Source organism: Parasteatoda tepidariorum, chromosome 1 (genome assembly GCF_043381705.1).
Source record: "Parasteatoda tepidariorum isolate YZ-2023 chromosome 1, CAS_Ptep_4.0, whole genome shotgun sequence".
In the NCBI taxonomy this organism is placed as follows: domain Eukaryota; kingdom Metazoa; phylum Arthropoda; class Arachnida; order Araneae; family Theridiidae; genus Parasteatoda; species Parasteatoda tepidariorum.
In genome coordinates, this window is record NC_092204.1 from 38,304,555 (window position 1) to 38,321,377 (window position 16,823).

Here is a 16,823-nt window from a genome sequence, read left to right on the forward strand (position 1 = left end):
TTTTGTACAATTTCTTCTGTCACTCGAAAATTGAAATAAAAATCTAACTTTGAAAATTAAAGTACAAATCTAACTCAAAATTCTATATTTAACTTAAACGGACTAATTTAACAAAAAATTTCGGGATACCTCCCCTTTAAAAAAATTTCCTTTTTCGCCACGCTTCTGTTATCAATTATTTTATCATACGAATGCAAAGCACTTACTTTAAAATCACCTTCAATCTCGGGATCTTTACTCCAAGACGTAGAATTTGCTTCGATCATTTTATGAAAAAGGAAGAAGAAAAAAAAGTCTGGCAATTGAAATGCTGTACCACATTTTATAAAGATTTTAGTTTCCGTTAATATAGTCTCTCTTAGGTGATATGTTTTTAAAACGGATATAATGTTTTAGGTTATTAAAAGCATGAAAAAACGATTTTTTTTTAAAGTTACATTTGAACCATTCCATTTCAATCAACGAAATAATTCGTTGTAAAGCAAAACTTTTTATCATGTCGGAAGAAAATACTGAAAAAATCACTTTCATTTTGCCAACACTACAAAAATTAGGCTCTTTTCAAATAGCCGAAGAACCGGCATCATCAATGCTTGAAAGCATTTACTGGCAAACGCTTGGTTGGGTTCACACGCCTTCTTTCAAAGGCATTGATTTGAGAAAAACGCATAGCACCTTATTAGTTCCAGAATCAAAACTTGTCACTGATTCGTCACGGCTTTATTTTGATAAAAGCTTTCGTCCTAAAATACAAGTCGAGAACAAAGTACCATACGGAGTTCTTCCGAGAGAAATAGCAGAAGAAATTTTTAAAAGACGAATCGCTAAACAGGATTTGAACACCATTCTCAGCGAAATTGGCTTGGAACCCGATATTATTCGCCCACCTTTATTGTATTACAAAGATAAATTTTGTTTTCTGAAAACAAGTTTTGATGAGGGAATCCAAATGGAACCTTTCCTTCCTCTCCATTTATTTGATGACGAATGGTATTATGAAACGCGATCGCCTGAAGAATGGGTGACTTTAGGACATTCTGATACCGAAAAAAGACCAGTTCCTGCTACTGCATTTATTCCAGAAGAAACGGAACAGCAAAACAAACATTTTGAATGGCAAAAGGTAGCAGTTTTAGATTACTACGAAGAAAGAAAATTATATCGAGTTAGGAAAGAGACAAACTGTGAAAAACATGGAAGCGTTCTTATCAGCAAGGATGAAAGTTTAGATTTATGGGTGCACCGCATTTATTTAAAATTCGAAGCTGAAGATCCAATTAAATTTGTAAGACGATTGTATAATGCTGTCACTTGTAGGCATTTGGTAGAAGAAAGCTTACGGCTCAATTATTATGTTGATTGTATGCCCCTAGATAAAATTCCTGGCTGGTCGCCGAAAGACGCTGATGAAATTCTTTCGATCACATTAAGAAACTCTCAGTTACATCAAAGCAATGGGTTAGAAATTTGCAAAATGCAATTAAATTACGAATTTAAAAGAACATCCAATCTGATAAAATACATGAAAGTTACAAGTCAGGATCCCAATTTTTTGAAAGAATTTAAAAGTGCGCAATTTCGAAATATTAATGTTCCACATACGACTGGTTCTTTAGTAAAATTAGAATATTCATTTAAAAAAAGATTAGAGAGCTTCGAATGCTATACCCTGTGGAATCAAAAAGAAGTAGTACGGGTACTACAATTAGTGCAAATCGAGATATTGAATTTATATGATAAATCTCTTTATAGCGTACCCACTGACGCTTTAGCCATTGAACAATATGAGATTCTACAACGAACAGAATTAAATAATATGGAAGAATATATCCGTGGTCCATGGATAACTAATATTGTTTTTGCTGTTGAATCAAATATTTGTAAATGTGGAACTGGATCTTATGATGTGAATCAGACTCGTTTGCACACTTTTCAGCTGACGAAACTTGGCAAGTTGTTGAAACTGATTACTTTTAAAATGGAGGATGTAATTCGTTCCTTAGTTAACAACTCATTGCGGAAGTATTCTGAAAGGATAGTAGAAGCTTGTGAAAGTTTAGTAGGTATGAAAGAAAACTTTAAGTGGTCCGATGGATTCTTTAGTGAGAAATTTTCTCCTACTTGTACCCCAGTGTTTGAAGTAGCCTTGGAAGTAAAAGGACAGCATCTGAAGTATATTGTTGACCTTAAAAAACATTTAGACGTAGTTATAGAGTTATTTGAAGAGGGACTTCACGTCACAAAAGATTTAGAAAAAATACAAAAATTAGTCATGAAAAGGTTATTATACGATCCACTTGAAAGATTGAACACAGTTATGAGCACTGAAGAACAAATATCGCAGTGGAGGAAGCTCATAATTTCCGGTTTGTATAATTTTCTTTTTCTTGTAAAACCTTCTCGTAATCACCGCCCCTCTAATATGCATTTTTTAAAATCTATATTAAAAAGAATTTTTAAAGAAAATGTACACACATTAGTAGGGGCTTCAAATAAATATTTAAGTAAGAAAAAAAAAAGAAAAACACAATCAAGACCTAGCAAATCACTATTGAGGAAGGCGAGATTAAAATATCAAAACAATTTTTGATAGTAGGATGTAACATGAAAGTGTTTTTGATAATTCTCTTTCAACTGTTATTTGTTTCTTCAGGCAATCAAACGGATTTCGATCATTTTTTCTCGGCTTCCTCGATAGTGATTCATTAGATTTCTGATTGGTCTTTTCTCCCTTTTTGAATATTAATTTGCAACTCGTCACGAGTTATTTTTTATGTTAATTTTGACATGGAATCTAAAGAATATAAATTTAGGGTGGTGATTACGGAACATCTTGTATTTTGAGGATAAGGTTCATGTTGTTAATTTAATATAAAGACGAAAAAATCGCGACTTGAATTATTTAGAAAAAAAGCGTTTGTGTTTTAAAAATTTTTATATTTAGTGATCTCTTCGCGTAAAAAAGGAGCATTCAATTTATCATTGTAAACCAACAACGCGTCTGTATTAGCTACACATGAGTTATACACATAATGATGTTTTAAGACTATACAAGAAGGGTCAAATTATCAGCTCTTATTGAAACGAAAAGAAAATTATTGAGATTGCTAATATGATATAGGAATTGCTTGAAGTGTTAGGGTAGTGTTTTGAAATCTGAGAAAGAAGTAAATGAACGAATGAACCAATCTTTTCGCATAAAACGTGTGGTCAAAAATTGATCTTAATTTTGAACGACGATAATTAATTAAGGTTCAATCTTAAAAAGGAGAGCCGGGATCCTTAATAAAGAAAACTAAAATCGTTTTATAACTAGTCCTATAAAATGTATATGAAATTGAATATTTTTGTTACACATCAGGAAAGCATAAGTAATTTCACAAATAAATTAAATAAACATAATTCTTCAATAAACAGATCATAAGAAAATTTGAGCTCTTCTCGATATTTTATATAATATAATAATATCGATATTAGTAATTTATTATATAATATTTTTGCTAACTCAGTTCTGTATATGTGAAGTGTAAAAACATGCAAACGAAATTTCGAAAATATTCCGAGTTACTGGAAATTAAAATTTTTTTTTTTTAATTTCTCAATTGAGCTAAAAAGACAATAACAATTTAGGCCGCTCAAAACAAAAAACGTAGAACACGTCACTTAGCTATCTTAATAAGCTTAATCTTCAATCACTCCCGGACATTTCCCTTACGGTTTTCATAAGTGATGCTCCCTACTTTTTACACAGTTTTGAGAAAATGAAAAGCGTTTTGAAGTCTAATTGTTTAATATTTAAAAATTTTCTCCAATGCTGTATTATCCGGGCTCATAAAAAATTGTAAAAAATGATAAGGCATTGATTTTGATAATTTTTATCTAGGTAGAAAAATGCCGCCAAATTGGCAATTTTTAAAAAATTTAAATAACTTTTGAAATATTTCAGTAATTTGTTCTTTATGGCAAATATAGTTTAAAATTATAGCTTTGCTCCAAGTGATTGTGACGTGGCGAAAGAGTTTCGAAAAACCATGTTTTTATCATTTCTTAGAATGCGCGATACTCTATTTCTGTTTTAATTTTTTGACAAAACATTTTATTGGTATAAAAATAAAAACTTTTTTTAGGTATGAGGAATGCTATTATAGTTGCTACAGCTTATGCCAAATCTTATGACAATACGTTAAAAGCCTTCAAAGAAGATCATATCAATTACGTTAAACGTTTGTCACGGTCTAAAGTTACATGCGAGCAGTTAAAGCAGATAACAGAAATGCACTACAAAGAAAAAACAGAATTATCAGACACCATACCCACTTTCATAGATATAGGTCCTTTCCGCCTATTAACAAGCGCTGTTCGCACGACAGCTATTAAAAAACACGAGCAACTAGCCAGGGCTGTGTTAGAATACTTTTATGAAAAGCTCAGGCAGAACATGGAGGCTATAAATGACCAGTTCTTAGTCTTGATAGACAGAATTGAGCAACAAACTGGAAATATTGAAGACCTTTTGGAAAAAAAGTTATGGTGTAGAACGGTGCCAAAGAAAATCGAAAAAATTTGCTTAGATGTTAACAGATTGTCAGAGGACTGCAAACTCATTGCTTCATTCAATAGGAATATGGATGACGAAGACGTCAATATCTATTGGAGAATTATGGTGAGTTTAGCAACGAAATTTTTAACCACACCAGAACTTTTTCTTTTTTGTTTGAAAAGAAGAAGAAAAAAAAACATAGTCTCTTTCACTTAAATATTGCTATGCAATCTTTTAAGAGCAAGGTTTTTGTAATAAATTTTTTATAAGGGATCTAAAAATATATAAAAAGCGGTCATTACCGAACATCCTGCATAGACCATTTCTAAGGGACTACCAATATACTACGTCTCCAAGCATTTTGAAATTAATTATCAGCCTTAGTTTACGGATTAATGCGTGTTTTTATAAGGAGTCTAAAAAAAGAAGAAGGCATTAATATTTCTAAATGGATAACGTTAAAACGTTTTCATAAATTTAAATTTCGATCTCGTGTTCCAAAAACTAAACTACTTATGGCTGTAAAACAAAAGCTTATATTACAAGAATGAAATTACTCAAATCAAGATTGTTTATAGGATAGGATTTGGAGAATTGGATAAAGATGTTATTTAGTGACGAAAGTATGTTATGTGTATCGTACGGAAATCAAGGCGTTCGAGTTAAGAGGATGAATCAAGAAGCGTTTAATAAATAGTTCCTGAAACGGTCTGTAAATTTGTAGCTAGTTTGGGGATATGGAGTTGCATGAGCGCAAATGGACCTGGGAGGTTATGCATCCTCAAAGAAAAAGTCAATTCAGATATTTATAGAGAAATTCTCGATCCCTGTGTAGATCCTTTCTGCAAGGCTTCTAATTCACAACTTCTCCGCATTGTTTAATATTTAATCATCAACCTTAAGTTTACGAACTATAGAGCAAGTTAGGTCCAAAACAGTGAAGCAAAACACACAGTTTGGTTGAAATTTTTTTAAATTAACTTTATCAATTTTGTAGAATGCATATCATTTGTCTATCGGTTTTCCTTTTGTATTAAAACTTCTCAATTTTGTATATAAAACACTCATAAGACAACTGTAATTCGCGTCACAACAATAATTGATTTAATTTTCTAACATTACGCAGAATGATTAAAAGTAAGAATCAGGGATGAGATTAGCCAAAAGGCAAAAAAGCTGAATTTCCACGATAGTAAATTTTACGCAAGCGCAACCCTTTACTAATAAATTCCAGACAGTTTAAGGTAATAAATAATGTGTTGACATACAATTGTGTACTAATCTATTATTATATAAATGATTACATTGATATTTAACATTTAGTGAAAATAAAAATTACCAATTGAAAAAATAAAGCTGGAATTGAAAAATAAAGCTACCTCAGTTCACATGAGAGACAATTATTACTTGAAAAACTACCTGGTTTAGCAAATAAAAACTACTGAGAATTTACATTAATATTTCATTTCTTTTAATAAATACTGTTATGTGATTCATAGCAAATACATCAATACAAAAAGGCGTAAATACGAATCACAATATCGGATTTTTAAATCTCGTAAATAAGAATCGCAACATACAATATTCAAATCGCGTGAATAAGAATCGCAACACGCAAATATGAAAAGCTTTGTTTGATATTAAAATTGTGTGAATAAGATCAAGATATTAGCAGATTCCAGGCTTGTGAGAAGCAGCGTCGTTTGAACTACAAAAATCAGATCTATCTGGAGGGCGGGTAAAAAATTCGGAAAATCTTATCTGCTGCGAGTAAATGGAGACAAAATAGCTAAAATTAGTAAAAATGAGAAAGGATTGATAGCTATGTAGTTTGAATCTTCTGTTTCTCTTTGAAAATCGGTGAATTTTCTGAAAAAGCGGAATACTTATTAAAAAAAGTGAAATTTTTAGAAAAATCTGAATTTTTGATAAAAAAAAAAAGCTGAAATTCAAGAGATAAAAGTGAAAAAAGCGGAGATCCGCTAAAAAGCGGAAAAATCTCATCCCTGAAAAATGGTTTTTCGAAGTTAAATTTTTCTCTTAATTTATCAAACATTAATTTAACAAATATCTCCTATTTAATAATCTTTTCATTAGCTATTTATAGTCGTTCCCATTTTTGCAGTTTATAAAAAGAATAATTATTGAGATGCAGCAAACAGCTAAAATGCTGGATCAGTATATGTTTACAGTCATCATCTGTACTAAAGTAAATGGCTGGCCTGCAGTTGAATCAGCAAATATAAAGGCCGTCAGCTGGCCATTCACCACTTTAAAACTTTCTATTTGTTGGTAAGCTAACATAAAGAGGGCGATTACTTATCACATTTCAAAGAGTTGTTACTAAATAAACAAAGTAACAGCTAGTAATCCGTGAGCTACAGCAACATCTAGGCAACTTAATACCGATGTTGGTCAATGACCATCTGGGAGTGAATTCAACTCCCTAATGAAAATATTGAGAAAAAGCGATTATTTTTACAAATAAATTAACAAAAAACTTATTTCTGGGCATACCATATACCATCCCATTATCAGACAATCGAAACATCTTGTCTTTAAGGATAAATTTAAAAAAGTATTTAGAAGGGTATTTAAATGTAAATAATTCCTAGGATGTCTTTTTCGAACTATCTCTAACAAGTGATATTATAGGCAATAAAAAGTTAATTATTTTATTTTTAAAATAAGAATTTGTTGTTTATAAATTATAACTAAGACATTTTTTAGGAACTGCCACAAAAAACAATGAACATATTGAACAGAAGGATGAGCGAGTTTGACAATGAAAGAGACATACACAAAGAAAATTTAAAATTTGACCAAGAAAAACTCAAGACAGGCATAAGGGATCTCCAACAAGAAATACAGCTCCTTGAAGATAAATTCGACACTAAAAAAGCGTCAACTATAGCCGCCGATGTTCGCAGGCTTCGAAAAACCTTGAACACTTACCAAGAACATGCTCAATTGTTCAACAAGCGAGAAAAACTCTTTGGTCAAGACCTCACTGAATATCCAGAGATCGAAAACATTTCGAATAATTTAGTACCTTACGAGCTTTTCTGGTTGAGTACTGCAGAATTTCATAAGTATCGTGAACGCGATCTTTTGGATCAGCTGGCCTTGGAGCCTGCTCAATTAATAGATTCAATAACGGAATTTCGCACAAACCTAGAAAACAGCTTAGAGTATTTCACTTCAGATATTAATCCTAAAATAAACGAAGCTGCGATAAGAGTTATAGGCGAGATAGATGAATTTTTGAGGAGTAAGATGGAAGAATAAATTTCTACTATGTATATGATTATTATTTGACTTTTGGCAGGTTTTTTTATTTTAAAAATAAAAAATATATGGACAAACTAGACTCATCACTGTTGAGTCTTTTTTAATGCAAAGGAGGCATATAAAAAGTGCATAGAACCGCAAACGGAGTTTCAAATTAAACGTTCAAACCTTTGATGTGTTGCTCATGTAGAATCGTCTATGACATGCATGCAAAGTCCAGGGTCTGATTGGTCATAGACCTGGAATCGCTATTACAGTCCTTATATCCATTTAAATAAAAAAAATGTATTGGAAGAAAAGAGTGAAGTTTTTAATTTATTATCTTAATTTTATTGTAACTTGTTTCATTATCATTATGAATAAAAATTTATTGTAAAACTTCATATGTAATGAATCAGAGTGGAAACATTAAAAAGCGTAATTATTTAAATCACTAAAAGGCGCTACATACAAATGTAATGTTTGCTTTAACAGCTTGCCTCCCCCCCCCCTTCGTGGATGTTTAGGTAAGAAAGAAAAAAAAATCCAAAAATCCATCAAGTAAAAAAAAAAAAAAAAAAAAATTCCAAGGTGTCCTTCAAAAAAATTTCAATGAAAAATGACACTTGAACTTCGTATTCATGAATTATGAAACTAACTACATACTTGTTTCTTTCTATGTATTTTAGATAACGTTGCTAAGTACAAACAAAATAAAATTCGATGATTTGTAACAACAGTTTGAATTTTTATGATAGGGCATTTACTACGTTAATAAAAAACATTTTTTTAAAAATGAAGCATAAAGCATTTAGTTTGTTAAAGAATAATTTAAATTTCCAATAAACTTCGAAAATCAAGAAATCCGCAACAGTTTTTTTTTAAACAATTCTTTAAAATCAAATGAAATACAGTATAAATAATTCGTGTATATACTTAATTCTCTCTAGCGGCTTTTAGTTATGTGTCTAAAAATTAGTTGACATTGGAAAGTAGTCGAAATTTCGATTGGTGATTAATTTTATTTATTGATAAATTTTCCTTGCAGCAATCAAGAAATAATTGTAACTAGCATTGTCCTCAGCACTGAGTTTCAGTAAAAAACTAATTACTTTTGCTAATTAAAAAATGGTCGAAATTTCGATTGATAAATTCTATCAGATGATAAACTCAGCTTGTAGTGGCCAGTAATGTCACTATGCACAGAGATCCAGTTTGAATAGGATAAATTTAGCTCGTCGGAAAGTGGTTAAAATTTCTGTTAACAATAAATTCTGCTTGAGGTGATTAGAAAAACAATAGAAATTTTTTGATTCGTTATCGGATAAATTTAGACCCATATGTCTTAACCCTTTAAACTATGTTTAGATACAGGAAAACTATAATCTAAACTAAATACATTAATCTATAACTAAATAATTCAAATACAGGCACAAAATTTTATTCACAGTTTTAGATAAAACACATATTTAAATTACAAACTTAGTTTAGTAATAAAAGCAGCTCTATATGTCCATTAGTCTATAAGAAAAATAAAGCGTTGACATGGACAGGTATAAAGTTTACTAATAACATAATTAACAAAAACAGTTTATGCTAGAATGCAATTGAAATAAGGTAAACAGTTAATAATCTTTTAACACTTAAAGCACTGGAAGCTTACAAATATGATTTAAAGTTTAATTTTTAAAGATATGTTTAAGAAAATAGCTATCAACTGCCTCAATCTTATATTTATCTCAAAGCAAAGTGTAAAACTATCAGCAAAGTATTACACTTTTTTCATGTTTTTATAAGTACAATAAATTAAAGCACAAAGATCATAAAACAAACAAATACATAAATTCGAAATAAAGCTCAAAGAATCATTAAATATTGATTATACTATCAAAGGCAGCTTCAAATAACGGAACAAGCAAATATAATGAACAAATGTAAAAATTAAATTTTGTAGTAGTTTTTCTACTGAGAAAATCTTTGATATGCTTTATTTAAATGCAAAATAAAAAAATGCAAAAAAAAAAAAGCCAATATTACAAGTAACAAATTTGTATTAAATGTGGTTAAAAGTATTTACTTTTAAAAAACTAGGCTCTACATGTTTTTTTTTCTTTTTCAGAAAAAAATAATCTTTTTATAAAATGCGCCAACTTTTTTTAAAAAAATGACAACACTTTAATAATTAAGAAGGTTTTTATGCATATCATTGACTATCTAATAGAAAACAACACAGTAAAAAAATAGTTCGAAACCAAAACAAATGTTGATTATATATATCAGCAACGAGTGATTCTAAAGATAGTCTAATACATATTTCTTTATAGGTTAATAACATAAACAATATCTGAGCCACAATGTAATTCATTAAAATTAAAATAAGCTCCAGGAGAAAAAAATGTACGTATAACATGGCAACATAACAGACATGAGATAAAAAATAAAAGAAAAACTGAAATTAAAAGTTTAAATGTATAAAAATTACTAACTAATAAAGCAAAGAAAAATAACTTTGATTACTTAACAATTAAAACACTGGAAGTAATGAATACTCCATTGTATAGCTTATGTTGACGCCAGAAGCGCCATCTGTGAAAATTTAGTGTGTGCAATGAATCTGAAGAGCTCGGATGTGAGAAAAGTGCGTTGCTCTAAATGAGTTATGTTAATTAAGTGTTGTGTTTGATTATTACAGTCCGCTTTTATTGATTTTTGAGAACATTTTTTATTATATCGAGAATTTATGTGAAACTGAGCTATCGTCGGACCCAGCTTAATAAATAAATAATGATTACTATATAAGTTTCGTGTTTATGTTCTTAACATTTAAACTCCTGAGGAGTTTACAGCCGTTTTAGTTTACAGTTTAATTCTAATTTAAATAGTAATCTTGTTGTCTTATATTTTATTTAATTAAAATTTTCTAAAAAAATAATAGCATTATTAATTACTACATATGAAACTGAACTTTTATGACCTTAATTTTTCCAAAATAAAGCTTTTTCTAAAGGTAGTTCAATGATTTCTATAAATACTTCTTTGCTGTATTTTTAGTATTTATTCTTAATTTTAAATAGTTTTAGTTATTTTTTATACTTAAATGTTTTTAAGTAACTTACTTCTTTCTTTTTTTTAAAAAAAAATATACATATATATTATTAAGTAATTAGGTTAAATCTATATATTTACCCTCTGATATTTCTGGAAGTGAAAAGCTGCATTTCGATTTTTTCAATTTCTTATAAATTGTTTTAACTCATGTTATTCATATAGAAAAACAAATTATATAGGAGAAACTATTGTGAGTTTCCAAATTTTAAAGAGAACCAGAAAATTAATGAAAGTCATAATCAAGTACAATATTAGCTAGATACTTCAATAAAAATTTGAAACCAACCATTTTTCAATGATATGCTGCATGCAATAAATATTTTGGTTAGGCTACCTCAAATAAATGTTTAGTCAGGCAACGTCGAATCAAATTTTTATAATTAGGCTATATCATTAAATTTTTTTAATTAGGCTGCATCAAAGAAACTTCGTAGTTAAGCTGCATCAATTACATTGTTAGTTAGGGTGCATAAAATAATTTTCTTCGTTAGGTTGCATAAAAAATTTTTAATGTTAGGCTACATCAATTATATTTTTAGTTAAGATACACAAAATAAATTTCTTAGACTGGTTTATTTTTCTGTCAGGTTGCATTAAATAAATTTTTAGGTGCTGCAATTTAGAAGTTATAATAATTTGACTCTTTTGTAAACAATTCTGTTAGTTATAGTAATATGTTTCATAAATATCAAATAAAATTATTTAGCAAAATTGCGAAGATTACACCCCACAGTACTTAATCATTCAAGATAGTTAATTGGGCATTTGAATGGATTAAATTTAATTAAAACTTATGGCAAAGCTAATTTTAAAAAATTCATTAAAATGAATTATAAATAGTGCAGATATATTAATAATTTAATACAATGCTATATACAATGAAAACTGCTATTTAGAATGAAAATTTCATTTCAATAGAGTACTAGCACAAACTATTCACAGATAGAGCTAAGGGGGGGGGGATATATAACAAGTTAAAATTACAGCATATTTTAAAATAGTCACTTTATAAAACAATAAAAGATAGTGAAAATACTTTGTCCTAAATGTAAAGGTGAAAATGGTATGCTTAAATGCTAAACATTAAAATAGATAACAAAACACTAGGGAAAAAATCACAATTTTACTTTAAAAGAAAGGTATAAAAATGGTTATAGCTTAGAAATTCAGTATACACTAAAACTTTGTACAATCTAATATAAACTTAAACTCTAATAATAACATTAACAATTACTTATGCTGTCATAATTCACATAAAAATATTCTACCACTACAAAATTTTAAAAATTTGTTTTTCGTTGGCTAGTATAAAAGAGAAGCAAACCAAGAATTACTTTATAATGTTAAAAATAAAGCACATATAGTAGGTGTATTTTGAGCAAAATCTGTTTCTCTTTGATGCAGTTAATGGTCGAAAAGGATTCATGGCAGTAAATTTCTATTAGCAAAAATGTTCATAGGATCAACGCTATCCTTCACTGCTTTCAACATTTGTACTCCAATGTCTGATACTGTTTGCTGCATCCATTTTTTACGCAATTTTCCAACTAAAATTAGAAGCATTTTAATTCACATTAAATATGAATGCTATTTATACTAATAAAATACGGAATTAAATGTAAATAAATTGTTAAATTATCGATGATATCTCAAAAAATTTAAAGAGATGGAAAGCACATGAGGTACAGCCTTAAAAGCACATTACTGTACAACATTAATCTTCACGGAATTATCAAAATTGAGAAAACTTGCATCTGAGGTAAAAATGCCGTTACATTACGAATCTTTAAATTATGACCTATGGTTATGGGTAATAGTTTCATCACAGTTATTTTGCAAACTGATTTAATATGACCAAACAATAAGGCAACAACAATCGACTTTTCGAGGGTCAATCGTAATCGACTTTTTGAGGGTCAACAATCTACTGGATCTTGTCTGACTTCATCAGACAATTAGAGGATAAGAAACAACAACAAACAATAAGGCTGTTTTAAGGGCCTCAATATAAAATTAACTGTGGCACAAAACACACACAAAAAAACGAATCCTATTTTCATATTTTGTAGAATTTATTCAAAATTGTAGTTTTTATAATATACAATTTTCTTCATTTTTTCTTTTAATGAAAAAACATTACAATTGTTTGCATTTGATTTAGACCAGACATTCAGCAGTTCCGGGCCTGGCACAATTGCCAATGCGCCCCCTTCAGAACGGCCTTGGAAACATTAACTGTTACACATAATGAAATTAAACTCCTAATGAAAATGTAGTTGGATCAAAATGACTTGGAAAATGCTTGAAACAGTTCCAAAACTGTGAGAAATCAGTTGTATTTTTTAAATTTTTAAACAGATAAGTCAGAGATGAAACAACATTCCTCTAAATAAAGCCTCTGCTAATTAGGTTTGGCCTTGAGACTTAGGGAAGGAGCTTGTGTGGACCATAAGCTGAAAAGTTTGAGGACCGTTGTTCCACAATTTGGTCTAGATCCGACACCCCCAGACTCTACCATTTCTACTAGCCCCAAAACAGAAATTGTGAATATATTTAAGATAATTACAAAATAGGATAAGATTACATCTTAATAGTAAACAAAAGCATTTGTTTTCCTAAGTAGATAAAGAAATATTTTATATGAAAAAAAAAATAGAAGAGTCATTATCTGATGCATGAAAGAGTCATTCAAAACTATACACTAAGTATACATATTTGAGATTTTTGTGCTAATTACATTAAAAAAAATGAGCAGTAAATTAATTAAAAACATAAGAATAGAAAATATGAATTATTAAATATGAATAATCATAAAATAATATGAATAATTAGTTAAATAACGGATAAATAAAAAATATAAAAAATAAAAGCTGATTAGCTACCTCCATGATGATGGGATATGCTACCTCCACAAGCAATGATTTCATCTCTTGCTGCACTCTATAATTATTTTTAAAACAATTATGAAATTGCACACATAAGTATATATATATACATAAAAAACTTATTTAAATTGTTTTACTAAATGCAATATCTTATAGTGAAATTTTGGTAGATAAGAATAAAATCTTTTTGCCATCTTTGTAAATAAAAAGTTGATTAAATTAAACAATTTATTAAAAAAAAATGAATAAATTTCAAACTAAAAACTTATTATAAATATGCACTTTAATATTTTACAGACACAATATTAATGAACCAAGTATTTGTACAATATAATGGTAATGATAAAGCAACAGATAGGTATGCATATTTTTTTAAGGAATATAATAAAGAGAGTATAATATAATAAAGAGAGTATAATATAATAACAATATATATAATAATATATATAATAATATATGTAATTTATTATACAACCTCATACCTATTAAACTATAATTCAGAAAAATTGCGAAAATATTCTGGCTAGTGGATTTTTTAGGGGGGGAGGAAAGGTGCAATTTTTGTTAGAAGATTTTTATAAGTTGTAAAAGCTAAGATTTATAATTCATATTACATACAACAAACACTAAAAAAAAAGCAAGTTATAATAATTTGTTGTCATTCAAAAAATTAGTACTTATTTTTTTTAACGTTATTTACATGGCATTTAATGTCAGCTCAAAAGTATATGCTAACATACCATCAAACATTATATTACAAACATAAAAAAATTAAACTGCATTTCACTATGATACTTTGTTTCCCGGTAGTGTTTCAAATTGTTTTCACAGATTTTTAAATGTAAGTAAAATGTAAGATTGAAAAGAGACAGTTAAAGATATTTTCAAAAGATAACAAATCCTCTGAACATCAGTCATAGTTTTTTCTTTTAATGATTTAGATGCAGGCCTTCTTGTATCAAAAAACAGGTTTCACAAATTTACACAAAGGCTCAACGCATGGATGTTTAAAAATATTAATATTTTTCTTTGTGTTAATGCAAACATTACTTACTTCAATGCTTTCATATGTATGCACAGGATCTGCAATACCCTGATAGCTAAAAGCAAAGTAGAAATAAACACAAGCCCCAACGTCATATGACTGAGTGACACGACAAGAGGCAAAAGGTGGAGATTTTATCCCATGCTTTTGACATTCCCTGTGGATTCTGTCTTTCACATTACGGCACAAATCAGTTACCCTACAATATATTCAGAATCGAAAGCTTTTAAATTTTTGAAAACAGTCAACCATAAACAATGACAAACAACTCAGAGATATTTACATTTTTATACAGACAAAATAAGAGGTATTTAAAAGATTAATGATACTTTTCATGTAATAAATTAAACAGATGTTTAAAAAATCGAAATGGCATTGTTACCATAAAAAATATACAAATTATAATTTTTAGCATTACCTGTCCCAGGGAACTGCTGTTTCAAATGATTCTGATACAACTCCGTGTTCCAAACCTATGTCCTATAGTAATAAATTTTAAAAAAATCTCAGGATACAAAATGATTGCATGAAAACTAACTAAATATATGTATATGTATATATTGATAATTATTTATTAAAGTAACTGCAGTTGATTTCAGGAATAATTAACAAAAAAAAACCCATCTACGAAGACATTAGATTTAATGTATTATGTACCTAGATGGAAGAATTAAGTAGAAGTTATTATGCAACAATCATATTTACCTTAACAAAGAGATGAAATTCAAAATAAGAATATTTATTTATAAGAGATATAATATTCAATTGTCTAGGTTAGTGTATATATATATATGAAGAAAGAGGAAAAGAACTGCCTCTCATCCCTTCTTCTGCCGCCATCATTCCAGCGCCACAACTTCCCCCCGCTCCACCACCATTCCTTTTTTTTATTGAAAGAAACAGTTTTCGTTAGTTTCTGGAAGAATTGACTTCATAGCCCAGCTGGGGCTTATACTTGCGAAAACGGGGCAGGACGGCCCATATTCTTGCTTATGATAACAGGGCAGATGGCCCATATTTTTCAATTTTCATAATTCTTCATAAAAATTTCATATTTCATCATATATGTAAATTCATTTTATTATTAGATATTACAATCATAGAAAATAGCATTATTAAATATTACAACCATAGAATTCATTCCTCAAAAATCCCACATATATATATATACACACATATATAGGCAATGTATGCTTGTATTTAGATCAAATGCAGACAACATTTCGGAGCAGTGTTGGCCAACCAATGGTCTAGGTAGTATGTTTAAAAAAAATTTCTTGTGAAGCCATTGCCGAAAAAATTGGCTTAGTTCTTGTTTGCCAGACATATGGTAGTTCTGGTATAAAATAATATTAATATTAAAACTTATTTCAGTAAAATCATGCATAGAAATTCTCAACTGATATTTTCCTTTTCTTCTAGCTTGCCAATTAATCACACGAAAAATTTACATTTCAGATAATCTATAAACAATAAAAATGTGTACATGTCTTGTTATTTTATACTTGAAGGCTTGAGATAATATAATGATAAGTCACATTTTTCCAGTTGTTACACCTCTAGGTCAAACTGTTTCTTTGAGTTGCATTCAAAATAACACTTTACAAGTATATAGATTTATACTGGATAACAGCACAATACTGATTTCCCATGTAAAAATCAATGTATTTTAACCTACAACTCTTTAAAAATACTTTCTAGATAATTTGAAAAATGCAACTTTTAATTATATTACCTTAAGTTTTTCAATTATATCATCAAATCCAGATTGCTTTACTTTTACTTTGATAGATATGTACAGTATAGAACCCGTTATCCGGAAATCAGAAAACCGGAAAACCAAAAAACCGGAACGAAATTCAATAAATTTTCCCGCGATTTTTTTTCCTCATAAAGATTTTAGGATTTTTCTTTCTTTTTTGAAAGATGTTTACCTTACCATCATTTTGGAAATAATTATTATACAATTAATTAT

General features: G+C 29.0%; 2 protein-coding genes across 2 annotated transcripts in view; one reads left to right on the plus strand and one right to left on the minus strand.

Annotated features, from left to right (window-relative positions):
• Positions 1–494: 494 nt before the first annotated feature.
• Positions 495–8,115, plus strand: LOC107444436 (sterile affecting ciliogenesis). Its single transcript, XM_016058567.3, has 3 exons — positions 495–2,366; positions 4,128–4,663; positions 7,271–8,115. Exons 1-3 carry the CDS (start codon positions 497–499, stop codon positions 7,826–7,828), a joined length of 2,964 nt encoding a protein of 987 aa, XP_015914053.2. The 5' UTR covers positions 495–496; the 3' UTR covers positions 7,829–8,115.
• A 1,114-nt stretch (positions 8,116–9,229) lies between these two features.
• The window catches only part of LOC107444440 (alkyldihydroxyacetonephosphate synthase), a gene marked incomplete in the record, with an annotated part of 34,224 nt that continues 26,630 nt past the window's right edge, over positions 9,230–16,823 (minus strand). The window contains 4 exon segments of the mRNA XM_043038884.1: positions 9,230–12,465; positions 13,801–13,858; positions 14,858–15,047; positions 15,267–15,328. Of these exon segments, the coding sequence (XP_042894818.1) occupies positions 12,341–12,465; positions 13,801–13,858; positions 14,858–15,047; positions 15,267–15,328 (435 nt within the window).

Excerpts from the sequence above, each read along its gene's own strand:
- LOC107444436 (XM_016058567.3), top strand. The coding sequence starts at position 497 with ATGTCGGAAGAAAATACTGAAAAAATCACTTTCATTTTGCCAACACTA. Across the intron at positions 2,367-4,127 it reads GAGGAAGCTCATAATTTCCG|GTATGAGGAATGCTATTATA; the intron begins GTTTGTATAATT and ends AACTTTTTTTAG. Across the intron at positions 4,664-7,270 it reads ATATCTATTGGAGAATTATG|GAACTGCCACAAAAAACAAT; the intron begins GTGAGTTTAGCA and ends GACATTTTTTAG.